This window comes from Dryobates pubescens, chromosome 24 (assembly GCF_014839835.1).
Source record: "Dryobates pubescens isolate bDryPub1 chromosome 24, bDryPub1.pri, whole genome shotgun sequence".
Classification (NCBI taxonomy): Eukaryota; Metazoa; Chordata; class Aves; order Piciformes; family Picidae; genus Dryobates; species Dryobates pubescens.
Window position 1 is genome coordinate 3132328 of NC_071635.1, and position 26437 is coordinate 3158764.

General features: G+C 49.2%; 1 protein-coding gene across 1 annotated transcript; it reads left to right on the plus strand.

Moving 5' to 3' along the window:
• The first annotated feature begins 17954 nt into the window (after positions 1-17954).
• On the plus strand, positions 17955-25330 carry CCNG2 (cyclin G2). The gene is made up of 8 exons (XM_054172700.1): positions 17955-18228; positions 18436-18573; positions 19480-19617; positions 21037-21287; positions 21420-21498; positions 22037-22135; positions 23054-23259; positions 24226-25330. Exons 2-8 carry the CDS (start codon positions 18463-18465, stop codon positions 24356-24358), a joined length of 1017 nt encoding a protein of 338 aa, XP_054028675.1. The 5' UTR covers positions 17955-18228; positions 18436-18462; the 3' UTR covers positions 24359-25330.
• Positions 25331-26437: the final 1107 nt, after the last annotated feature.

Below are 26437 nucleotides of genomic sequence, written 5' to 3' on the forward strand. Positions count from 1 at the left end.
GGGGGGGAGCAGGGGAGGGAAAGAAGGGCCGGCCGCGCCGCCTCCCCTCAGCCCGTTCCCGCCTCCCGCGCGGGCGGGGCGGCCGCTGCCCTCAGCACCGCCGGGGCGGGACGATGCATCGCGGGGGCTCGCCTCCGCCTCCCTGTTCGCTCCCCCTGCCCGCCTCCCCGCCACCAGCGGGCACACGGTTCGCTGCTCCCGTGAGGGGGGCGTCGCGGCGAGCGGCTATGGAGGAAAAGGGGAAGAGGACTCTTTTTCGTCGGGCCGTCCGGCGGAATGATCGCGCGGAGGTAGCATAGCCGAACTGCCTCGCGCCGCGCGGCCGTCCCCGCGCGGCGCATGCGCGGCTGTAAATACAGGCGGGCGGGATGCGGCCGCGGCTGCCTCCCTGCCGGCGCTGGGGGCGTTCGGGTGAACGGGGTCCTGTGCCACTGCCCGGCATTCCATTGCAGTTTTGCTTGTAAATACAGCTTTCATTTGCTTCCAACTGAGCTCGTCTGGCAAATTTAATGTTGGGGGTGGGGGGGTGGGGTGTAAATTTCAACCCGCCGCACCGCTCACCGCTGCCCTCCGCACGCCTCTCCCCGGCAAGCGGAGGTGTGAGCGGCGGCGGCGTCTATCTATGCCTTCCCTCAGCCCCAGCACCGGTTTAAGCTGCACCCCCCGCGGTGACTGTGGCTGCAGGCAGGTTGTGGCTTTAAAGTTTCATTTAAAACACGCAACAACAAGCTAAGGTGTTTATTTACAGACACCTCCTTGTTCAGCAAAGGCGTCAGGCTCTGCCTGCTTTGATCTCCATACCGCGTCTCCCGGGCTGTTTGCTGGGACAGGGTTCCCCGTTCCCCCTGGATTTGTCCTATTTACTCTTTATTTACCTATGAAAACAGGGAATTAGCCTTTGTTTACTTCCTTAGGCCCTTCTCCCCTGCAGGAGGGCTTCACTGTCCTTGCTTCCAGATGGCAGGCTCTGTCTGAGTCCCACTGACAGCAGAGGATGCCTGAAGTGCCAGAGAAGCCAAGATGTGCTCCCAGCTCCATTTACTCCTTTTGTCTGCTTGACTTAAGACCCGGACAACGAAACTTGTGAGTGTTCCAATATTTTTGCAGCAGAAATATTTCTCTTCTCTTTGTTTTTAAAGGTAGCATGGGGGGGTGTGTCATAGTATTGTAAAGCCCAGGACCAGGATGAACACTTGGTATGGAGAGCCTGGCACTGAAGATGAGTGACAGGACCTTGCTATGCCACTAGAGGTTGAAATTAACAGATAAAAGCCAGAAGTTCAGAGCAAAGGCAACGCATTTTCTTTAGACTCCTTCCAGTATCTCTCATTATTAGCTGTTCAGATAGTGCACAAAGGAGGATTCCCTCTAGAGATAATAAGCGCAGTGACATAAATCATGTGCAGGGACAGCACAGATCCTTTTTTCCCCCCTCCATATTTATTTCCTCACAAATTAACTCTGACTCAGTTTGATAAAAAAAATCATCTGTCATGAGCTTTTTTTTTAACCCTTTCTTTAGTAATTTCTGAGACTAAAATGCTATTTTTGCTGCAGCAGCCTCTAGGCATAGGGTGATTGGCTTCTCACAGCCGAGCTGCCTGGGTGCTGCTCCTTTCCATTCTTTTTGACTTTTGTCTTGAAATAGAATATGCCTTTCAGAAATAAGAAGGTGCAGAGAAGGGCAAGGCCTCCTGGAATTTTATCTGTGTTTTCCCAATTTCATTCTAATGCTTCTGGATCTCACTGTTTGAGGCTCAGTTGTTTAGGAAGTCTGTCAAGTTGTAGGGGCTCACAGACTCACTGAATGGGTTGTGTTGGAAGGGACCTTAAAGATCATCCAGTACCAACCCTCCTGCCATAGACAAAGACACCTTCCACTAGACCAGGTTGCTCAAGGCCTCATCCATCCTGGAGGGGCTTCCATCAGTTGGTCTACTTGTCACAGTTTGTGGCGGTGACCAAGTGAAAATAATTGAGGTGATGCTCCTGGCTGGAAAGTTCTTGCTGGAGGTCTGACCAACATTGTCCCAAGATGGTTCCACTCCCACAGTTACAGCAGCTCCTGCACATCCCAACTGCTTGCCCAAGGGATTTGCATCAGGGCCCTTCCCAGAACATGTCTCATGTCGGTGCTGGGAGGCCAAGGCAGTGCAGCACATCCTCACTGCAGCAGACTGTGGAAATGATGGTTTGGCAGGAGGCTCTAGTGCTAACATCCCCCAACAGAGCGCCCTTTATTCGTCTGATGCTGAATGTGCCCTCAGCTGGACATGTCTGATTACAGTCCTTTGTCCTCAGCAACAGTAGGGAGGGACAGTTGAGGGGGCACCCAGCTGAGTAGAAAGTAGGACGATAAACTAAACAGCTCCTGGATCATAGAATCATAGAATTGTTTTGGTTGGAAGAGACTTCTCAGATCATCAAGGCCAATCATTAACCAGCACTTTCAGGTCACCACTAAACTATGTCCCTCAGTACCACATCTACATAGATTTTAAATCCCTCCAGGAATGGGGACTCTACTACTGCCCTGGGCAGCCTAGGCCAGGGCAGTAGTGGACATGTTCCTCATGTCCAACCTAAACCTCTGGTGCAATTTGAGGCTGTTTCCTCCTGTCCTATCATTTGTTCCTTGGGAGAAGAGAGTTGACTGCCACCTGGCTCTAACCTTTCAGGGAGCTGTAGAGAGCAATGAGGTCTCCCTTCAGCCTTCATTTCTCCAGGCTGAACAACCCCAGTTCCCTCAGCTGCTCCTCACCAGATCTTTTCTCCAGCCCCATCACCAGGATCTTGTCTTTCTCTGGACTTGGTCAGCACCTCAGTGTCCTTTTTATAGTGAGTGGTCTAAAACTGAACCCAAGGTGTGGCCTCACTAGTGCTGAGTACAGAGGTGCAATCTATCCTCCCTCTGAAAGAAATCCTGGAGACTGAGAAGTGAGTCACTTGGAGCAGGAGGGACCTCAGAGCAGACTGGCTTAGCAGGGTGGTCAGATGAAGGTGAGGTCTCCCAGGACCATTTCAAACCTCTGCAGGAGGTGGTCTAGGTCTGGGCACAACCACCCAGTGGTCAGAATAGCAGGAGAGTTGTACACGCTGAGAAGAAAGACACAGCATGTGTCCAGAGCAGCTGAGGGCTAGGGCAGGCTGCCATGAGTGAGTGACTGCCAAGCCAAGGGATTTGGAAAGACTGCTGAGAAGGAGATGGAGGCAACCAGCAAGAGCTTTGGGCCTATGGCCAAAAAACAAAAGCAAAAGATGCAATATTAAACCTAGAAAAACATAAAGCTGCTCAATGCAATGAGGCACACCTGGAGCCACTGCAACCAGCACAGGCAGGTGTTCTGCATGCAGGGACCCAGGCTGGGCTCTAGGGAGGTGGCAAACCAGTAAATATTAGATCAAAGAGAGAGAGAGAGATGTTAGTGGGAACAAGAAAATCCCCCCCAGAAGGCATTTGTGGTACCTGCCTCTTGGCTTATGCAATGCCTCATGTTTCTAGCACTGAGTGGAGGGAGAGAAGGGGCACCAGAGGATTCACAGCCAAACCCCAGCATGTGGAAAAGGGAAGGTCGTGTATCCTTGCAGCAGGCATGTTTATCTGTGCTGTTTAAACACCCTGCAGAGGAAGAACCAGATGGTGGTGTGGTTTGGCTCTGGGTTCTGCTGTGGAGAGACCCAGGTGCTGTTTGCTGCTTGACTTTTGACCAGTTAGACCCACAGATGCAAAGGTTCATTCTCCTTTTCATGTCCATCCCACTTGGGTGCACACCAAGTCCAGCATGAGCAGGCACTTGCTGAGTTCAGATCTGTCTGCAGCCAGCCACTTCAGAATGAGGATAAACTGACCCTCTTGGCAGGTTGGTTGTGAGGCTAAATCAAAATATTTTGTAATGCATTTGACTGTCCCAGGGGGCTAGAGACATGCACACTTCTCATGAGAACTGCTGTTTGCACTTAGCTGGTCAAGAGGAGTGTGGCAGAGTAAGTCTGGTTATTCTTCTGGTTGTGCTTTGACTCCAAGCATTGTATCACTTATCTCCATTTACTGCATAGAGCCAGTGAGTTTTTATCACCCCAGAGAAGGCAATATTGATCATCCAGTCCAACCATCAACCCAACACCACCATGGCCATTGAACCTTGTCCCCAGGTGCCATGGCCACGCATTTTTGAACCACTCTAGGGATGGGGACTCCAGCACCACCCTGGGCAGCCTCTTCCAATCCCTGACCACTCGTGCAGGAAAACAAAAAAATTCCTGATCTCCAACCTAAGCCTCCCCAGGCCCAGTTTCAGGCCATTGCCTCTCCTTCTGTCACCTGAGACTAGGGAGGAGACCAACCCCTATCTCAGTGCAACCTCCTTTCAGGGAGTTGTAGAGAGATCTCCCCTCAGCCTCCTCTCCAGACTAAGCAACCCCCGTTCCTTCAGCACTCCTCACCAGACCTGTTCTCCAGACCCTTCACCAGCTTCAGTGCCCTTTGCTGGACATGCTCCAGCAACTCAATGTCTTTCCTGTAGTGAGGGACCCCAATGATCTTGGTTTTGTGAACAGAACACACAAAACCTTTAAAAAACAATGACAATTTCTTACTGTTCTTTTCCAAACCAATCTGAGTCATCAGATGTGGTGAACAGGCAGGCTCAGCTTGGGCCACTGGTGGAGGAAACCCTCACAGAAGCATCTGAGTGCTCCTGGAGCAATCAGGAGAGATGTGTATGCTGATAGAACTGAAAAAAACATCCCACTGAGGCTTGCTCAGGGCTCAGACAGGCTCCTTTTCCTGGAGCCTACTCCTTTTCCTCAGAGCCTGGAATTAAAACAGACTCTGAGGAAGTGCTTTTTGAGAAGCTGCAAAGACATTTACACTCCATTTTCTTTGTCTAGAGGCAACATTGCAAAACAGTATTGTGGGATGTTGGGAGAAGCAACAGAAGGAAATGAGGAGAATCCTAAACAATAAAGAAATAACTAACTAAGTGCTGGTGAAAGTACCTGAGAAGGCTTGGCCCAGCTTTCTGGGAATGAAGTGCTCAACAAATGAAAATCAGCAGTAGGCAGGAACTCTCAGAGAGGAATGAAAAGGGTTTGAGCACTGAGCTTTGACTGCTGTGAGAAGTGAACTTTCCAAAATCACTCCTTATTTTGGCAAATCTTTGCCTTTCTGTGCAAGGAATCACTCAATGGGAAGCTGATTGTCCAAGTAAGCAGCATGGAAGTCAGTCCATACAAATGACATGGGTGTTGTAGCTGCTAAGTACATTAGCTATGCTTGTTCTTACAGGCAGTAATAAATTACCCTTTGAAAAACATAATCCACTCTCTCTGAAGTATGTGGCAAAGGAAAAGAAGAAACTAGATGCAGGTTCCTTCATTTCTTCCAGCTTAAAAGCATAGATTTCCACTTCAGCTGGACAGATGAACCCTGGCTTCAGTTTCACCAGCAGAATTCAGCTGTTCCATGCATGCAACTGAAGCTAAGTTGTTGTCCTGGCAAAGAAAAGGAAGAAGCATCTGGCTAGTGAGAGAGACTAGCAGCAAGGAAGATCCCTTTCCAAAGTACTCTCTGTTGGCTTAACTTTTTCCAAAACAGATGAGAAATAAAAAGCCAGCAGCAACATGAATTCCTTGCCCAAATACTCATCAGCCCTAGGGGGAAGAAAAAGGCCTAACAGACAAATAAAATAGCCTAGACACCAAGTGTCCCAGACACTTGAATCTGTAGTTGATAGAGATAACAGAAAGGGTGCAGCAAGCACAGTCACCAACTTGTGCATTGTGCAAGCTGCTCTCTTTTAAGTCACTTGTCAGGTTCAGTGCTCTCCTTTATCAGAAGCTATCAGCTGTCATGCAGGGAGAGGCAGTCTCAGGTAGATTGTAGCTCTGCAGAATCATGGCAGTTGACATCAGAAAACCCCACAAGCTGAATCCCAGGAGTGCCAGATCAAGTGGAACATCTCCACAGCCTCTTAGGCCACCATAGCTGTTAGCACACTGCTTTCCAGCAGCCCCTCACAACTCTTCCTAGCAGCAGGAATATCAATTATTTACCAGGGAAACAAACTCTGCTATGTGAGCTGAGGAAGATTCCCTCACGAGCTGCTCCCAGCACAGAGACACGCTTCTGCTTTCATCAGAAGATTGACCTACATGCTTCAGTTTAGTAAATAAAGTGCCTCAGTGATTAACTTGGAGAGAACTTGCAGGCAGGAAATTCACTTGTCTACCTGATTTATTTTGACTAACTCATGTGCTCTTCTCCACCAGACCAGGTGTTCCCTGCACTTTGCTTTGCTGGTTGCAAAAGCTTCTCATCGATTCCAAGTCTATGCTGTTTAACTTGGTGACAGGCAAACCTTCAGACTGTGTCCCTCCCCTGGAAATCAATCAATTCTTCTGCAAAACCCCAAGCACCAGTCAGAAACTCACGTTGCAACAGGCCAGAGCACCACCAGCAGAGCAGGAATGTGCCTTCTCCTCCACAGCATTCCCAGATTCCCCCTTTTAGCATGGCAGTGTGGATGATGCAGTGGAACAGCTAGCTGATTGTACTGTTTCATGCATGTTTCTCCTGAATTTTGCTCTCCTCTGCCTGAATCCAAATTGCTACAGGGGTAAAAAATACAAAGTCTTTCTTCCTTTAGCTGTAGCCAAATCCTTTTGGCATAGACTTCAGCAAGGCCTCTGCCACACTCCCCCATACCATCCTGCTTGCAAGCTGCAATGGGTGGACAGTTCAGTGGAGAAGGAATTGGTTGGATGGTTGCATCTAGAGGTTGTTTTATGGCTCAAAGTCCAAATGGAGATTGGTGACAAGTGGTGTCCCTCAGGGGTCCATACTGGGACCAGTACTGTTTAATACCTTTATCAATGCTATGAACAGTGGGAACAATCCATCAAGTTTGCAGATGACACCAGGCTCTAGAGGGACAGGAGGTCATCCAGAAGGCCCTGGACAAGCTGGAGAGGTGGGACCAGGTGAACCTCATGAGGTTCAACAAGACCAAAGGCAAGGCCCTGCACCTGGGTTGGAACAATCCTCATGATCAGTATCAGCTGGGGGATGAGGTGATAGAAAGTAGCCTATAGATAAGGACTTGGGAGTTCTGCTGGGTAAGAAGTTGGTGACTTGCAGCCTGGGACTGTTCAGCCTGGAGAGGAGAAGGCTCCAAGCAGACCTTAGAGCAGCATTCCAGTACCTGAAGGGGGCTCTAAGTAGGCTGCAGAGGGCCTGCAGTGACAGGGCAGGGGGCAATGGTTTGAAATGAGGGAAGAGCAGATTTAGATTGGATGTGAGGAACAAGTTCTGCACCATGAGGCTGCTGGAACACTGCAACAGGTTGCCCAGGGAGGCAGTTGAGGCTCCATCCCTGGAGATATTGATGGTCAGGCTCAACAGGGCTCTGAGCAATCTGACCTAATGGAGGATGTCCCTGCAGGGGGTTTGGACTGGGTGACCTTTGAAGGTCCCTCCCCACCCAAACTTTTCTAGTATTCTATGATTCTAAAGGATGAAAGTGTGACAAATTTTCATGAAGCTCCTTTCAAGCAGTCCTCATCTGCCATGAAGTTTAATTCTTGTCTGATTTGATTTGATGTGTTTTCTTGAATCACTTTCTAAACTGCAATAGAATTTCTCATGGCCTTTCTTAACAGTGCTTGAAGCAAAGCAGAGGAGTGATACAGCAGCACAGGAGAGGCAGAAAATTGCCTCCTTTAAGCATCCAAGATCGATAAGTAAATGGGCAGTGTAAACACAAAGGTGTTCACTGCAATAAATAGTCATAAAATCAAAGAATAACTGAGGCTGGAAGGGGCCTCTGGAGGTTTTCCAGGCCAAACTCCTGCTCAGAGCAGGGCTAATTTCAAAGTTAAATGAGCTTTGAATAGTTTTCCACACTGCATTGGAACAAAGACAATGGGTGAGGGAATGGGGAGAGAAATCAAGGTAAAGCAAAGCAACGAGACCTGTGTGCCCTTCAGCACACCTACTCCAGCAAGACTGCAGCTAAAGCAAGCGTGGCCTTCAGGAAGGGAAAAGAGAGGTGAGTAACAGCATCTTACAAATTCCCTCTCTCTGGCTCATTTCATACAGGTTTTGCTTACTTTTTTTTTCCTTCCAGAGCTTAACAGTTCCTTACTTTTCTCTGTCTGACTGCTCAAAGATAGTTCACATTGATTACCTGTCTGTGGTTATATTTGACCCTAGACATCATCATCTGTAATCTGTTATTTCATGTCCTGGAGAGTTCATATCAGCATTGCAGGAATGGATCATCTTGCCTAGTGTGTAGTATTTCTGTGCCACCTGTATACATAGCTTTTGAAATGGATGGGGCAGCAAAAGTGCTGCCCACTAACCAGAGTGACTTGCACTTCATGGTCACCTGTGTTGATGCTCTTTTGGGTAGAAGCAAGGCTGCAGGTTTCACAAGTGAGACACACTCTGGTTTGCTACACAGCACCTGGAGCTCAGCTGGATACCACAGCCTTGGTGTCCTGTCCTCAGTCTGGAATCCCTGCTGCTGAGGCTTGGCTTTTCTTCCTCTGAAGGCAGCAAGAGCTTGGCCACAGGCTGCAGTGACAGCAGGAGGAGAGCAGGCACAGATCAGGCAAGGTGTTGGAGGACTTTCTGCACACTCTCTGAGTATTTAGGGAACTGTGTGATATGTGATCCTAAAAAAGAGGTTAGGCAGCATGAACCCTAGAGTCAGACCCAGGTGTTTCCAGACAGGCAGAGTTACCTACTGACTGTCCATCTGAGAAAGAACATCTGAGTTATTTCTTCTGGCAAGTACCAAGAGTGCTTGGACATGGTGGCTTCAGATAGAGCTATTCTGGATATGTGCCTGCAGCTGTTACTTGGAAAACATCTGTGGTGCTGCTCATTGAAACTTGTACATCTCTCTTCACACTAGCACAGAGCAATTAATCTTGTGAAACAAAGTACAAATGATGATTGGGAACTCTGAGAAGGACATTATGCACCAGTGGACATGGGAATGACTAAAGGTAGTTATTGGGGGAGGGGAGGGGGAAACAAGAAAACAAACAAAAGGAATATTCCATTTGTGGCACAGGGAAACAGAGTAAGCCTGGCAAACTCTGTGAGACTTCCAGAACTCCAGCTGCTGGTTATTTGGGGAAGAAGCAGCCATCCACTAGAGTTGAGGGGTGGATTTTTTACACTTGGAGTTGGGAAAACAAAAAAACCCTTCTCTCTGTGGTAATTTCTGCCAGTCATGCTGCTACAGGTTGACATAGTTTGCAGTTAATGGTTATCCCTATGCAAATATAAAAGACACTGCCCTGAAGAAATCAGTCTGAGCAAAAGGCCTGCAAGAAGGTAGGTTTAAGACACCCTGGGATAGGACAGAGAGATGTATTTTGTTCACAGCATGTTAGACAATTAAGGGATTTTTCATCTCTTGAGGCTTTCAGATTAAAGCCTGGGTGATTAGAAGGTGTGCTTGCTGAAATGTAGCAGCCTGTGTTTCACTCTGTGTTTCAGTAACACTCTCTATTTCAGAGAGGATAATCTGGGAGAAGCCAGAGTGTGAGGAGTTGGGAATGTTTGGTAAGGTGGCTAAGAGCAGCAGGATAAGTGAGGGAGGATTTTCGACTGGTGGCCAGAAATTTGTCACTGGCTGCTACTGAGGGAGGGATTCTGCTCCCAGCTGATGATGCAATGTGTGACTTGTTGTGCCATATCCTAGTAGCCAGGTATCAATTTCCCTCTACAGTATCAGTTCTTTCTACAACTCCCTGAAAGGAGGCTGCAGTGAGGTGGGAGTTGGTCTCTCTTCTCCTTAGTCTCAGGTGATAGAAGGAGAGGCAATGGCCTGAAATTGTGCCAGGGGAGGCTTAGGTTGGAGAGGAGGAAATATTTCTTTGCTGCAAGAGTGGTCAGGAACTGGAACAGGCTGCCCAGGGAGGTGGTGGAGCCCCCATCCCTGGAGGTGTTCAGGAAACATGTGGACATGCACTTGGGGCATGGTTTAATGGCCCTGGTGGTGTTGGCTTGATGGTTGGACTCAATGATGGTTGGACTCAATGATCCTGGAGGTCTTTTCCAACCAAAGTGATTTTGAGGTTTTCAGAGCCTATGGAGACCTCTTGCATGGCCTGATTTAAAGCTGGAACTCGAGATGGAAGTGTCTCCCTTTTGTTTCATGGAGGCTTTGTGCAGTGTCTGTTGGGCTGTTAGTGTTTAATCCAAATCCTCCACAATGGATCTGCACCACATTAGATCTGAGAATCAACATTAAATATCCATTCCCAGCCCCCCCCCCCCAACTGAATGCCTCCCAGTAAATCATTTTACTCAACAGCTGCCTGGTTCTGCAGTCAGAAAGGTGACTGCTCTTTTATTCTTGGTTTAACTTTTAATGACTAATTTAAATTCCATTTATGCAGAATCCCTCTGATTCTGAAAATGCCTTCTGAAATTATGCACAGCTAGCTTCCTAAAAGAATCCTTTAAAGAGCCTTAAGTACAACATTGCCTGGAATTATCTTGTCAATTAAATAAAAGAACCCACTTGAAGCAAGTGACAAAAACACACAGTGAATGAAACTCACCTTCCAGAGTAACAAATGGTTATTGAAAGAGACCTTTCAGCAAAGTGCTAGGTGCATGGTCACGCTTAGACAAGCACAAGGTTATTGAAACAGAGGGCTTCCTTTCAGGCAATTTAACATGCAGCAAAGGCAAATTATTGCCATAAAAGCACCCAAGCACGTCACTCATCCTCTTGGCTTCTAAAAGATTGCCCTGGCTGCACAATGACATCAGTTGGCTCAAAACGGGGCCTGCCTCGTTGCAAATACTGCCTGCAGCATCTGCCTGCAGAAAATCCATACAGGCATCCCATAGTGTTAACTAAAGAAGACAGGGAAGGATGTTTGAGTAGACTTGAAGATGCAATAGGGGTTTCTGCCAACAGCTGCGATGGAAATCGGCGACACTGAGCTGGCTCATAAAGGATCTGCAAGAGGACCAATACAAAGGACACCTAAACCCACCCAGTGCAGAAATAATGAATTCACAAGGTCACAGATTGCACTGGGTTGGAAGGCACCCCCAAAGGTCATCTCATCCAACCCCCCCTGCACTCAGCAGGGACACTTCCAACAGCATCAGATTGCCCAGGGTCACACTGAGTCTGATCTCGAACGTCTCCAGGGACGGGGCCTCAACCACATCCCTGGGCAAGCTGTTCCAGTATTCCCCCACACCTCTTGTAAAGAACTTTTTCCTTATGGCCAACCTAAACCTCTCCTGCTCCAATTTTAAGACTAATTGTAATCACTGCAGAAGTTAGGAAATGTGTCACAGATTTGGAATCTTTCCTAGTTCCTTCCTTTTTCTCAGAGCAGAGTCAGTGGAATTTGAACAAGGTGGGGCAGCGACGATGTGTAAGCATCAAAAGTGCAAATACTCTTGACGTGGCACTGGTGAAGTCATCCATGGCTGCTGTCCCCTCCTCACCCTCTTCATGTGAGGGTTTGCATGAGCTTGGGGGAGGTGTAGTGCCCCCTTCCTCTCCTCATGCCAGAGCCATTTTCCAGGCCTCCAAAACAAGATCTGATGATGTTATGGAAGTAGGTTGTGTTGGGCACTGTTTGCAAGCTTGGCAGTTAGCTCCTTAACAGCTCTCTGGATCTTCTCAGCTCTGTGTGGAGAAAGGTCTTCATGACAACACAGGCAGAGAACCAGGCTTGCTGGAGGACACTGTTCAGTCTCCAGCCAGTTCCTCACACGCTGTTGGCACTGGGGATCTCTGTGGTTACCAGCATGCTGTACATGGGCTTGCCCAGAGCCATGTAGTAATAGATAGGGGCCTAGCCACAATGTGATTTCTTGAACAAAATCCTTTTGTGTCTGTGAAAGGCCTCAGTGAAGACTTGGAATTTCCTTCCGGATTTTATCTCTGCAAGCAAGTCAATTCTTAGTTCTGTTTCATGCCAGCTATTGTAGGAGGAATGAGAACATCTAGAAAAGATTTGTTTTCCAAAAGACTTTTTGACCTTTTCTAGTATCCTCATCTGCGAGTCAGAAGTTAGGCTCCTCTGTTGTCAGAGAGGATTCAGAAATGCCTTCAGAGCCAATTTGATGTCAAAAGTATCTCTGATGAGACAAAACTAAATAGGTGAGGAGGAGAACAGTGCATTAACACGGCATAAAGGGGGTGAAAACAGACCAAATGTGACGAAAATAGAGGTCTGAAGTTGCCCTTTCCAGCACTTCACATCAATATTTCATCTCCTCTGGGAATCTGAAGCTGCTCCCATGGTGGTTAGCTGCAGGTTTGCCCTCTTTATGCTAGGAAATCCTGTGACTGAAGTTGTAGACACAATTCCTTTTCTCCCAGGATTTTGATGTGCTGGTATAGGGGTACTTACACCAATATAAGGGTATAAAGACAGTAGCTTTGTGTCAGTACATGGCAGCTTTATAGCAGCTTCAATGAATACCTCATTTTACATCTTTAAATATCTCTAATGTGTACAGAAATGACAGATGCCTCCTCTAAATGCACACTAGGGTCTGTATAACCAGCTCTGTGAACAACCAGGGCACTCTGCATCTGGCCTGTCCCAAAAACACTTGGCTGAAGATGCCCTGCAGTCAGCCGTGCGTGGCAGCTTCATGAAGAGCCCAGCGACCCGGCGGCGCTTCCAGGCTCCCTCTTTGAATGCCTCTGAAAAGCTTTTCTGGGTGCCCATCAAACAACCATGTGAACTTTGCTTGGGCAAAGCAAACCCATGCACAGCAGCCTGATAGAAATTGTCTTCCTGAAGGTGTTTAGGAAGAGACTGGCTGGGGCACTCGGTGCCGTGGTTTAGTTGATGTGAAAGGTTGGACTTGATGATCTTGAAGGCCTTTTCCAACCTGGTTAATTCCATTCCATTCCATTCCATTCTAACTTGCAATTTCCTTTGTGGTGAGCTTCCTCTTGTCATGGAAGTTCCTCTCACCTAGCCATTAGTGCTGGATGCTGCTGCTTCTGAGCTGGTTTGCCAGGGTTTGCAGCAGCAAGACAGAGAAAAGCACAATCTCTAACAGCTTATGGGCTGTCCTAAACTTCCTAAGTTTCCATTGATTTGTGTTTGGGTCTTGTCAGCTCAAAATACTTCCTGCTAAGTATAGCTCCCTTCTCCTGAGCAAACAAGCTGGGTTTCTTTTTTCTGCAGCCTCCCTTCCCCATTTCAACAGCTATTTTGAACTCGGGGTGTGGTCACCACAATGACAGTGTCTACAGGCTGTCATTGCTCCTCTTGGGGCTGTGTTCCTGTTGCCAGTGAACCTCTCCCCCAGGACCAACCTCCTATTTACTTGAATCCTGGATCAGCAAGCCCCTCTCTCCATCCCTCTTTTAGGAAGCAGGTAATAAATCTGAATGAATTCATTTATTTATGAGTTCTGAACTTGACCGAGGTCCCCAAGGTGAAAAGCATGGAATTACACTCCTCTGCACTGAAAACAGGAGCTGTGCCAGTGGGGACAGTTAGGAGGGGATCAAATGCCCCTCGCCTTTGGGGCCTGCTGGCAGGGGAACGAGCTTTACATTCCAGCAGATTTATGAATCATTTCATCTCCTGGCCTTGCTCCCGCTCGAAGGGCCTGGTGAGGAGAAGCCTGTGTTCCCTCCACTCCCCTCAGTGAAATGGAAACACCCAGCTTGTCAACTCATCCTTCTGAATTATCATGGAGATTATTGTTTATTTTTTTTCATATGATGCCTCTTAAGGAGTTAGGAAAGAATAAGCAGCTCTCGAGGCAGGAGAGGATTCCAAGGCTAGGGGGAGAGGATTCTAGGGCTAATCTCATTTGATGCAGGCTCTCTTGATGTTTGCTGCTTCACCCATCTCCTCACATGAGCTTGAATTATGTGTGAAGCAAATGCTAATTCACACATCAGCTGCTGTTTCTTCCATCCTGGCAGAAAACTAAGGATGTTGGCCAAACTTGACACTCCCCCCCCCCTCAGATTAGCTGCTGAGTCCCTAACCATTGTACAGCAGCAGTGTGGTCTTATGGGAAGAGAAAGAGTCACAGCTCTGTGACTTCTGCCTTGCCATTTTCAGCGCTGCTGCTTCTCCTAGTGCTGCTGTCCTCTTCTTCACTACTATAATGGGATAGCAGTGGGGCACTTGGATTAATTAGTGGCTGTAAGGCGCGTGGAGCTCTTTGGTTAAGTGGTTCAAAGGAAACTATTGTTCTGAGTGACCCTGATTGTTCTTACCTGGGTGTCCAGTTGCCGAGTGGGCAGACCGCTTGTGTGGAGAGTGTTAATTACCGCCTGTCCCTTCAGCAGGAGGGTTGGTAATCCCGTTTCAGTTTGGAAATCCACATGTCACCAGGCCCAATTAACACCTCTGATATCATCACCTGCTAGTCAATACACAGCTACTACCCATCCATAACTATTGCTGATGAATCGCGGTGCGGACGTGCCAGACGAGTTCTCCCGAGCCGCGCTGGAAGGCTGCTGAAAACGACACCCATTTCATTTGGTGGCACTGAAAAGTCTCAGGTGACAACAAATACTGGTGTATTTAGCTTAAAATGTCTCTGTCAGAGGTTGAGGCTTCAGGACAAACTTTTGCTTGCATTAGGATCCAAAAAGATTTCAGCTGGAGTTTCCTCCAGTTTTCACTCCGTTTTGTTGTCGGTTTCACAGCAGCCTTCCGGGTCAGCGTAACTCAAAGAATTCCTCTCTCACAGGCTCTCCTCACTGCTTCTAAATGATGAGTGCTACAGCACCTGCAGCTAAGGAATAGCTCTATCTCTTTAGAGTCCCAAAGAATGGCAGGAAGGAATTGCTATTCCATGCTATAGCAGAGATAAATCATGCTTTCTCACAATACTGGCAACACTTCTCATTCCTTCTCATACACACTTCCCCTCACCGTAAATGAATGCCTTAGTGAAACAAAATTATTCCTTGCATAACTGGGAAAAAAAAAAAACAACCACCACCAAACCCAGATGTTCTTTCTAGACCTTACCATGACTCCTCCTTTGCTCACAACTCCTGATTGTTCTGCCAAGTCCAGACAGCAAATCCCCAAGCTGATGAGATCATCGCTTACAGCAGGGATCCTTGGGGTTTTTTCTTTTGCTTTTTGCAACAGATCAGTTAATTACAGCTGGACAAAGATGGGGCAGGCATGATTCTCTCCTAATGCAGAAAATGAGCCCTTCTGCTCACAGAATCCTAGAATGGCTCAGGTTGGAAGGGATCTCAGAGGTCATCTGCTCCAACCTCCTCACCGAGGGCAGGGACGCCTCTCAGATTTGGCTGCTCAAGGCCTCATCCCACCTGGCCTTGAACACCTCCAGAGAGGAGCACCCATATCCTTCCTGGGCAGCCTATTCCAGAGTCTCACCCTTGTACTGAAGATCTGCTTCCTAAGATCCAGTCTAACCCTGCTCTCCCTCAGCTTCAAACCATTCCCTTTTATCCTATTGTTAGACATCCTCATGAAAAGTCTCTCTCCAGCCTTCCTTCAGGTATTGGAAGGCAGCTCTGAAGTCCCCCCAGAGTCTTCTGCATGTTGCACAACCCCAGCTCCCTCAGCCTGTCCTCATAGCAGAGGTCCTCCAGTGCTTGGATCATCATTGTGTCCTTCCTCTGGACTCACCCCAACAATTCTGTGTCACTAGTGAGGCATGCTGGTTGGACTTGATGATCTTTGAGGTCTTTTCCAACCTTATTGATTCTATCACAGATTTTGCCCCTCAAATGACATCATCTATGAAAAACAATTGTGCAGATTGTTCTATTAGATTTAAATTAGTAAAGAGAAAGCCAGGTAAGTGTTCAAGGAGATGTCAGAATTAGCACTTTCAGAACTGTCATGCTAAGTGTTCACAAAATGAACTTTTTTGGCTGTTTAGGTAAACTGAAATGTATGTGCCATGATGTGGCTTAGCAGAGCAGTGGGAGGAGGATCATCCACACTGTGATGGCAAGATACATTTCAGGGTGTGATGGGGGGGAAAAAAGAGTGGGGATTGCCAAGGGCATTTGGATAACAGAGCCTCATCCTGTCAACATCTCACCTAGATGATGTCACTCCAAGGAGTCAGTCTCAGCTCAGCTCCATTAACAGTAATTGTTGTTGTTCATAGAATCATTAAGGTTGGAAAAGACCTTGGAGATCAATTAGTCCAACCATAACCTAAGTACCATGACCACTAAACTATATCCTGAAGCACAACATCTACACCCTTCTTAAACACCTCCAGGGATGGTGACTCCACCACCTCCCTGGGCAGCCTAACCACTCTTGCAGGAAAGGAATTTTTCCTGATCCTCAAACAGAGCAGGTCCAAAAATTCTTTCTTCAGAGCCTAAAACTGCTTTTATCCCACAAAACAAAGGAAAACCCCAAACCCAAGCATTATGTCAGCTCATCCTTGGAGGGATGCTCAGATGTATCTGATGGTACCTACAAGAGCGCTGGCTTGTCTCGAGGAGAAGTTGTGTGTGTTTATGGGAATCTGAGAGCTCCTGTCATCAAAATGAACTTGAAGAAATCGCTGGCTGACATCACTGGCATAGCAGACAGGAACTGTGCCTAGAAATAGAGATTGGCATAGCAACGTTGCTGACTGTTTGGTAGAGGAGGCGGCTTGTTTTTCCAGGCTGCGACATTTAATAAACATTTTCAGTTTGCTGAAAGTGTGGAACCTCGCTAGATCAAACCGAATGCTAATCTCTTGGAGTCGCCACCGCAGACTCCTGTCTCCAGCGTGCGCACGTCCCGAGCCGCGGTGGTTTCGCCGGGGTTTGCCCGACGACCTTTGTTCCTTTTGTCTTTGCCCACGCGAGAAACAGAACGTGGAACGCGTTGAAACAGCCCCACGAATCCTCCAGACGAGGGTTTGCCTTGTGAGATCCTGTTTTATCTTGTCGTTAGGGCTGCAGGCTGGAAAGCTCTCCGCGGCAGCCTCTGGCAGCGGCTGTTGGCGTCTGAGGTAGCTTCTACCTGAAGCAGCAAGCCTTGGGTCCACGCTCCGCGCGGTGATCATACACGGGAATGCCAAATACTTTGTTACACCAGGCTGCAAATAAACCTCACTACTGGTTTGCAACTTTTAAGCGTTGTGCTTTTCTTTTTTTAAACCCAGGCGGGCGCTTTGAACCCTCAGACAGCCTGAGGGGAAGGGTCCCACACAGGCACTGGGGAGGGCCGCGCTGCCTCAGGCCAGTCCCCTCGGGGCAGCAGGTCAGGATTTGTCGTTATCTATTACAGCGCTTTATGATGGCGGTGGGGAGCGGAGGAGGTGGGGGGGAGGGGGTTCTCCCGAGCCCCGCGGGCTCCAGCAGCCATTGCTGCGGGACCGAGGGCCGGTTGGGCTCGGCCGTTGGCAGCTCGCTAGCCTCCCGCTCAGCCGGTTGCTAAGGCCCGCAGCCGGAGGCGGGGCAGAGGTAGAACAGGCCCGGCCAATCCGGACAGAGCCACCCTGGGTCGGCGGCCAATGGCTGCCTGTAAACAACACACCCACCGCGGGGCAGGCGAAAGGGGCGGGGGCAAACAGAGCTGCTGGCCAATAATCAGCGGCGGAACGAGGGCCAATCAGAGACGGGGAAGGTTTGGGCGGACGTTTTGAAACGAGTTGGCGGCCACGGAAGCGCCGCGCTCGGGTCCCTTTAAAGGAGTGATGCGTCATAGCGCTGTCTCCTTCCGCCAAGGCGTTGAACGCTCTCCAGAGAAGCGCGGTTTTGCCCAACTTCCTTTATAGCAGGGGCACTGCTGGGTGCTTGCGTCACGTTCTGACCTCCGGTTCTTGTCGGGGAGCCCCTGAGGGTGGGCGGCTGGCACCGGACTATTTTACCTCTCCGCGGCTCGTCACCGGCCGGGCCTAGCGGGGAGCGCTCCGCGCGGGGCCATCTGCGGGCCGCCCGAACAAAAACAAGGGGGAGGAGCTGCGCCGCCTCCATTTTGATGCGGGGCTGGGGCGGAGGCGGCTGGTGGGGGCCGGGGATGGTGCCGCTGCCTCGGGCATCGCCGTGACTCCCTGGGGGAGGCGAGCGGAGCCGGCCGTGGGCGGGGGCGCAGGCAGCCCTGCCTGGATGCGGGGCCAGCGGCAGAGCCCACCCGCGTCCCTGCGGTGACGGGAGCCGGGCTCGCCTCCCCCCTCCCCGCCGCGGAGGAGCCGAGCGGTGAGGGCCGCGGGGGGCGCCCGGTGCTCCCTCTCTACTGCCCCAGGTGAGTGTGTTGGCAGGGCCTGGCTGTCCCCTCCTTGAGGCGTCTTGCCAGACCCCTTTGTTCGCCTCTCCGGTGCTGCGGGGGGTTTCCTCCCCGGGGGACAAGCGGCTGAGCGGGGGGGGGGTGGGGGGCGCCCGGCTCCCTTTGTCCCCGGTGGGGAGGGGGAGGCGAGCTGCCAGCTGTTGACGACCTGCGTCTGCCGTGCAGGTGAAAGATCCGGAGGCAGGGGAGAAGATGAGCAGCGAGGCGCTGTGGCTTTTCAAGCAGCTGAACCTCCACCTGGAGCAGGAGGGGCGCTTCCAGCCCCGAGAGAAGGGGCTCAGCCTCATCGAGTGCGCCGCCGAGGTGAGCGGGGAGCCGGCAGCCGTGCCGGGGGGAGGCAGCCTCCTCAGGGCAGGAAATAGCTGCTTCAAAAAAGTCTGAGCTGGAAGGAGGATGTGCTGTAGCTCCGAAAAACAATTCTGTGCTCTGTAAACGCCGCTTGCCCTTTGTTCTAACTCAATCTGTGGTTACGTACAGTTCATCGTGGAAGAACTGTGACCTGCAGGACAAGTCAGACGTTTTGGCGTTTAATAGCTTAACCTTCGAGTGAACACAGAACCGAGAGATGTGTATTCTTTTTGCCTTGGTGCCGCAAGAAAGCTGGGATGTCGAGTTAGGCAGTTAACAAAACGCTTTTAATTACCAGCGTGTAGGGAAATTAACCTAAAACTCTTAAGTGTTTGACAGTAAAAGAAGCAGCTAAGCGTAAACATTGCCGTGTTAACGGCCAGAATTCCTTTCTGAGTTTAGGGCGGGCTTGCATTCCTTCTGATGCTTGTGAGGAGTTCTGGAGGGAACCTTAGCGTTTAACAGAAACACGTCTCTGAAATCGGTCTGCTTGTTTGTTTTGAAAGCAGAGCTTTGGCTGCTTAATTATTGACACGGAGGCAGCGAGGAGAGTAAGATGAGTTTGGTCGTCTCTGTTTCCCTAAGGTCGGGAGTCACTGGATATGCAAGCACTCTGTAACCGTTGCCTTAAAAATAACGAATGTGTAGTTGGCAATGTGGTTGTGCTGGGTATTGCACCCCTGAGACGCTAATCCCTGTACCTGGGGTGTGCTTTGAGTCTCAAATGCCGAAACTGATTGATTTAAGGTAAGAGAAACAGAGGAGAAAAAGAATTGCTCACCTTTGATCTCGGACCGAAGGAGCGAGCAGGCGCAGCCACCACTGCTGCCACTGATTCTGACTTTGCTTCCCTCACCACAGAATGAAAACACTCTGTGCCCCAGACAAAGGAATGCCAAGGTGGAAGATCTTTGGAGCCTCACCAACTTCTTCGGGTTTGCAACTGAAACGTTTGTTTTGGCTGTTAACATTCTGGACAGATTCCTGGCTCTCATGAAGGTATTGCTGGGGGCAGAGGACCCGTTGTGGTGTCAGCTCAGCTTGGCTGTGAACTTTCTTGCCTGACAAAAGGGGGAGGGTCATGATCCAGGTTGGAACTCTGGCTGTTGGCTCATTCTGTGCAGGCAGCACTTCTTGAAGTCCTGGAGGTTCTTTTTACCTCTAAAAGGTGAAAAAAAGAGCAGGTGAATAGCTCTGTAGCCTGATGTAAATGACTTAGCAAAGAGGAACTGAGAAGGAGCAAACCCAATTCGTGTTACAGACTATGGCTAGTTAAAGCTGAGCTTAGCACTGGAGCTAATGCCAAGTGATCGTTTCTAGATGCTTTTCTTTCCAAGTTTGTGTGGCTTCATAGCAGACAGTTTGAACCAGTTTGCCATTATTAAACTGGGGGGGGGGGGGAAAGCCCATAAACCCCTCTTGCAACCTCGACCGTTCCGTGCTAAAGTTGCGTCACTTCTGTGGCCTGATTGCCCTTGAGGTTGCCCCGAACGATTTGCTGGTAGATAAGAGAGAATAGCAGAGGTAGAGAGGAGTAGGGGAGGGGTGGGACTGCCTCGCACAGGCTCAGGCTGGCTTTGTGTAGGCTTTCACCGAGGGGTGGTGAGCGCCGCTGCTTGGCGAAGCAGGGTATTGCAGTCCTCTCTGCGCTGGATTTGCTTGGTGATGTGGAGCTAGCTCAGTAGAGGGTGCTCAGCTGTCGAGCTTCACCTCCTCTGCCTTAGCTGTGGCAGATTGGTACTACAGAGACGGTGGGGTTGGAAGGGACCTTTAGAGATAGAATCCAAACCCCTCCCGCCAAGGCAGGGGCAGCTAGAGAAGGTCACACAAGGTGGATTTGGAGTGTCTCCAACACCTCTCTGGGCAGCCTGGTCCAGTGCTCTGCCACCCTTAAAGAAGATCCTCCTCCTTCAAGTTTGTGCCTGTTACCTCTTGTCCTGTCACTGGGCACCACTGAAAAAAGCCTGGTCCCATCCTGTCACCCACCCTTGAGGTGTTGATCAGTATTGATGAGATTCCCTCTCAGTCTGCTCATCTCCAGACTAAAAAGTCTCAATTCTCTTAGTCTGTCCTCATGAGAGAGCTCACAGAAGCCTAGGATGGTTTGGGTTGGAAGGGACTTCCAAAGCTCATCCAGTCCAATCCCCCCTACAGTCAGCAGGGACATCCTCCACTAGATCAGGTTGCTCAGAGCCTTGTCCCAGACCTCTCATCACCTTTGTTTGTTGACTGCTGGAACCAAAGTGGTGTGACTGTGACTGGGTGAGGTGTATGAGTCGACTCACATCACTTCTGGTTGAGATAAGTAAAGCTTCCTGCTGAACTGAATACATGAATCAGCTCCCCTGGGCTGAAGGAGCTGGTGATGTTGCTGTTGGAGAGCAGGAGGGCACTCAGAGCGCTTCCTCTTCCTTGCAGGTGAAACCAAAGCATTTATCTTGCATTGGAGTGTGCTGTTTCCAGCTGGCTGCCCGAGTGGTGGAGGAGGAATGCAATATTCCCTCTGCTCACGAGCTGATCCGGATCAGCCAGTGTAAATGCACCGTGTCCGACCTGAAGCGGATGGAAAAGATCATTTCAGAGAAGTTGCACTTTGAATTTAAAGCTACTACTGCCTTAACCTTCTTGCACTTGTACCATACTATTGTACTCTGTCATACCTCAGAAAGGTGAGTGGTGGTCTGAGCCCCTTGCCTCTTACGTGCTGAAGGAGGCAGCTCCTTCCGTCGTGTCTTGCTGAGAAGTGGCTCCTTGCTGACCTCCTTGCTGACCTCCCTGCTGCTCTCTGGGGTGTCTTCCAGGAAAGAAATCCTGAATCTTGACAAGCTGGAAGCACAGCTGAAGGCTTGCAATTGTCGCCTGGTCTTCTCGAAAGCAAAAGTAAGCAAGCAGAGGGTCGTTGAGGTTGGGAAAGCCTGAGTCCAGCTGCCAACCTGACACTGCCACGGCCATCAAATCATGTCCCCAAGTGCCATGGCCACAGGTTTCTTGAACCACCCCCCCCCCACCTCCCTGGGCAGCCTGTTCCAATCCCTGGCTGCTCTTGCAGGAAGGGAACTTCTCCTGATGTTCAACCTAAGCCCCCCTGGCACAATTTCAGGCCATTTCCTCTTGTCCTGTTGTTAGTTGCTTAGGAGAAGATGCCAACACCACCCTCAGTGCAACCTTTCAGGCTCCTCTTCTCCAGACTAAGTAATCCTAGCTCCTTCAGTCTGTCCTCACCAGACCTGCTCTCCAAACTCCTCACCAGCTTTGCTGCCCTTCTCTGTACCCACTCCAATACTTCAGTGTCCTTCTTACATTGCCATGCCCCAAACTGGACACAGTGCTTGAGGTGCAAGCAGCTTTCACTGACTTCTTGAGGAGGTTTTATTTCATGAGCAGTGATTTCATTACTAGTTTTTCTTTCCCTTTCTAGCCATCTGTCTTGGCCTTGTGCCTTCTCACTCTGGAAGTTCAGACTTTGAAATCTGTTGAGCTGTTTGAGATCCTTCTGCGTGTTCAAAAGCATTCAAAGGTAAATGTTTCCTGTGGGCTGTTTTTGCAGTGGTTGGGGCTGGTGCACTTAATGAAGTCCAGGGTTATATTTAAGGGACCCTTGCTGTCAGGGGACAGTCTTTACAGGTGCTGTTGGGCACCAGCTGAAGGAAGCAGTGAAATGAGTCTTGAGCATCTGTTGGCAGCTCTGGTAACAGGGTTTTGTTGGTGGAATGCCAAGTGCCAAGAAACCTGCTGCTTGGAGAGCAAGAGCAGGCTTCTGCTACTGGTACATAGAATGCTAGAATGGTTTGGGTTGGAAGGGACCTTGAAGATCATCCACTTCCAATCCTTTGCCATGGGCAGGGACACCTCCCACCAGCCCAGCTTGCTCAAGGCCTCACCCAGCCTGGCCTTGAGCACCTCCAGGGAGGGGACATCCACAACCTCCCTGGGCAACCTGTGCCAGTGCCTCCCCACCCTCACTGTCAAGAATGCCTTCCTAATCTCCAGTCTAAATCTGCCCTTGATGGTCTAGAGCAAGCTTTTCACTTTCCTAGTCAAGCTGAACTAACCCATTTTCTGGAGGGGTGCAAGCAGTTGCTTCCAGTATGAGCTGATTGTATTTCTGAAAAGCAATTGCCTTTATGAATGGAATCAGCTGGGCTTCATTTTTTTTCCCCTTTTGGGAGTGATGATGAAGGTGTTAACAGCAGCTGCCAGGCAAAGTGGAAGCTCAGACTTGAATGTAGACATTTCAGGGAGGGGTAGAGGAGCTCGCCTTCAAAAGCAGCCCAACTTTGATACAAGTATCAGTTCTGACTCACTTTTATCTTGACTCATTTGTTGGTTTTTTTCCCCCAAGCCTTTTCTGAGAAGGTTAAAAAAAAAAGGGGGAGGAGTTACCTCTGGAGCCTGTGTGTAACAGACTCACCAGATTCTTTTCTTCTCTTGTCAGATCAGTGATAGTGACCTACTTTACTGGAGGGAGCTGGTCTCAAAATGCCTGGCAGATTATTCTTCTCCTGAGTGTTGCAAACCTGATCATAAGAAGCTGGTTTGGATTGTGTCGAGGCGCACGGCCCAGAACCTACAGAACAGTTACTACAGTGTTCCTGAGCTGCCAACCATCCCAGAGGGTGGATGCTTCAATGAGAGTGAGAGGTTGGTACAGCTTCTGTCAGGGGCTAAACTTCTTGGGAATTCTCAAATCTGAGGGGGGGGGGGCAAATGTTGATGGGCAACTCTGTCACCAGGCCTCTTGACTGCTGCCTGGGGGGGAAAGTGCTGGCATGGGAAATGCTGGTGGACTAAAAATACATCACAAGGAGAGCTAAAGAATGGGGAAAAGGCAGTGTGGTTTTGAAGTACAAGTGCTTTACAAGAGGGGAGACAACTCAAGGAGCTGATGGAGTGGCTCCAGAGGAGGGCCATGAAAATGACAGAGGGGTGGAGCACCTCTGCTACAAGGACGGGCTGAGGGAGCTGGGGTTATTCAGCCTGGAGAAGAGAAGGCTCCAAAGAGACCTAATAGCAGCTTTCCAGTACCTGAAGGGGGCTACAAGAAGGCTGCAGAGAGACTGATCCCAAAGGCTTGCAGTGACAGGATGAGGGACAATGGTTTGAAACAAGAGGAGATTTAGATTGGATGTGAGGAACAAGTTCTGCACCATGGAAGTGCTGGAACACTGCAACAGGCTGCTCAGGGAGGTGGTTGAGGCCCCATCCCTGGAGATATTCAAGGTCAGGCTAGAGAAGGCTCTGAGCAACCTGCTCTAGTGGAGAATGTCCCTGCTGACTGCAGGGGGGTTGGACTGGATGAGCCTGGGAGGTCCTTTCCAAGCCAAACCATTCTATTGTATGATTCTGGGTTTTGAGACATGCAAAGCATTTCAGCCTTCTGAAGCAGTCTCTATTTGGGAGCTTGAATCCTGGCTCCTTGATGAAGATCTCTTTTTGGCTTTAGAGGAAAGGAGATGGTAACTTAACTCTTAGTGCTGAGAAGCATTTTGATCCTGGGTAGGAACACAAAAGCAGGCAAGAAAACACAGGTTTGAGGAACATTTGCCAGGTGTGAGGTGGTGTGCTCTGTTTTTAATCACCTCTCCTGCTGTTTCCTTTTTTTCCCAGTGAAGACTCCTGTGAAGATATGAGCAGTGGGGAAGAAAGCCTCAGCAGTTCTCCTCCAAGTGACCTGGAAGGCAGCTTCTTCTTTGATCTCAAACCTAAAGCAAAGTGGCAACCTCTTAGCTGCCGATCTTGATTGTGTTGGGTTGAGATTTTGAATGCACCACAGAGGCTTTTGGCAATAATAAATGAGGTGGTAAACTGTATTAAGGCAAGAATTGCTGTGGTATATCAGTGCTTTGAATGCCTGCCTTGTTTGTTGGGGGTTTTTTTGTTGTTGTTGTAGTTGTAAGGAAGAAAAAATATCCTATTCAGGTCCTCAGCAGAACAAAACCCTAGTGGGGTAGTTCTGTTGTCAAGAGGCATAACTGCTCTTGTAGCTGGTGGGCCAAAATGCTCAGCATCTAATCATGGGCTGTGTTAACAGCTGCATAACCAGCAGACTGAGGGGAGTAAGGCTTTGTCCTCCCTTTGCTTGGCTTCATTCCCATTTGGGCTCAAGATGTTGAACAAGTTGTGCAAGTCCAGCAGGAAGCTGCCAAGATGGTTCAGCAATTTTGGGCACAGGACCTGTGGGGAGAGGCTAAGCGAAAGGAGCTTGTGCAGCCTTTGGGGGACTGGACAGCAGAGGAGATCGCTGAGGAGGAGATGACTTGAGGGTCTTGACTGAGAAGCACAGAGTGAGGATGAGAGGCTTTGAATGGAAGTTCTCAGTTCGTGGAGGTTTGCTCCCTGGGGGGATAGTCAAGCACTGGAATGGACCAGAAGAGGCTGTGCAGGCTTTTTCCTGGGGGGTTCTTGAGTTTCAACATGGTGAAGCCCAGAGCCTGATCTGAGTTCAGCTTTGAGCAGCAAGATTGAACTCGAGTCCTCTTGAGGGCACCTCTGCTCCTTAGTGTTTTGGGCTTTGAGCCAGCTGTCCAGAGAGGTGATATGGACTGAGACATCAACACAGTACCAGGCTGAAGCATTTAATGTCAGATGGGCCAGATGCTGGCACTGCTTTATAGCTTTGTGCTCTGCTCCTTTGCAAGCTGGGTCTGAGTTGTGTACCCCAAGCAGATTTTCATTTGAAAAAGCTTGGCTTTCACCAGCTGGAGGAATCCCTGTTTCCCAACAGGATTGTGTGTGTGGCAAGGAGGAACTTTCTGGTCAGCAGGAAGTTTTCCCTCTGAAGGATAGGATGAAGTGAGCAATTCCCTATTTTTCTTTCACACAGCTCTTTTCACCCTGAAATCCATGTTGTGTATTCCCTCAGCGTGTTTCAGCCCTTTAACAGGCCAACTCCGTCCTGTTAGGCCTGGGAACATGCTAAAGCTTGATAAGTCTGCATTCCTTTTCCTGCTTAACCCTTGTAGTTGCTTTTCAGTATATTCATATTATTATTGAGTCATTAATCAGACTTGTTTGCATGCTTCTGTAAAAAGCAATTAGTGCAGGAGAAGTTGCTCTTTTGCAGTCAAATCAGGTAAATGTGATGATGTTGATGAAGTAGTTGATGTAATAATGGCTTCTTTTCCCCCTTCCTTCCCCCTTTTCTTGTTTTCTTTCCTTGAAGCACAAATTAAAAGTATGGTTGTGTTTCTCTCTTGCTGAAGGAGGTAGGAAACTAAAGAAGGTAGGAGACTAAATTAGCTGAGAGTAATGATGTGAAGTGTGGTGGTGGTGGTGCCAAAGTAGACCTGAAAGAAGCAAAAGAAGCTCAAGGCTGTTTTGTAGGGGGAAGGGGAGGGGGGGGGGAGGGGAGGAATGTTGGTTTTTAGGAGGGGAAGAGCAGTGCTGTAAGCTGATAACTGTTCTGTGATGTCTCAAAACCACAAGTTTACAAAGCTGTATATAAAAATGTAAATGAACAAACAAATAATGTACAGGGAAAAAAAAAAAAGAGGGAAAAACAGAAGCCCCACTTTAACCCAAGCCCCTGGGTGGCAAATACTGTATTTTTTTACACTGTATGTAACTTTTTTTTGTAGGTATGTTGCATGTAGATAGTAATTTATTGTGCTCCTCTGTACCATATAAATACTGTACATCTGAAAAGGTTTCTCCCTTCCTGCCAGGAGAGCTCCCTTCTGAAATGGGGTACTTGGGGTGCAGGCAATGGACCTGCTGTTTGAGAACAAAAATAAACCAAGTGCTGGTATTTGTTAACTTGCTCTGACTCCTGGGGTGTTCCTTGCTGCTGCTTTGTTGTTGTGGGGCTTGGTGTGTTCCA

Bases quoted from the DNA above. Each gene is read 5' to 3' on its own strand.
- CCNG2 (XM_054172700.1), top strand. From the start codon at position 18,463: ATGAGCAGCGAGGCGCTGTGGCTTTTCAAGCAGCTGAACCTCCACCTG. The intron at 21,288-21,419 runs GTGAGTGGTGGT...GGTGTCTTCCAG, and splicing joins CTCTGTCATACCTCAGAAAG to GAAAGAAATCCTGAATCTTG. The intron at 21,499-22,036 runs GTAAGCAAGCAG...TTCCCTTTCTAG, and splicing joins TGGTCTTCTCGAAAGCAAAA to CCATCTGTCTTGGCCTTGTG.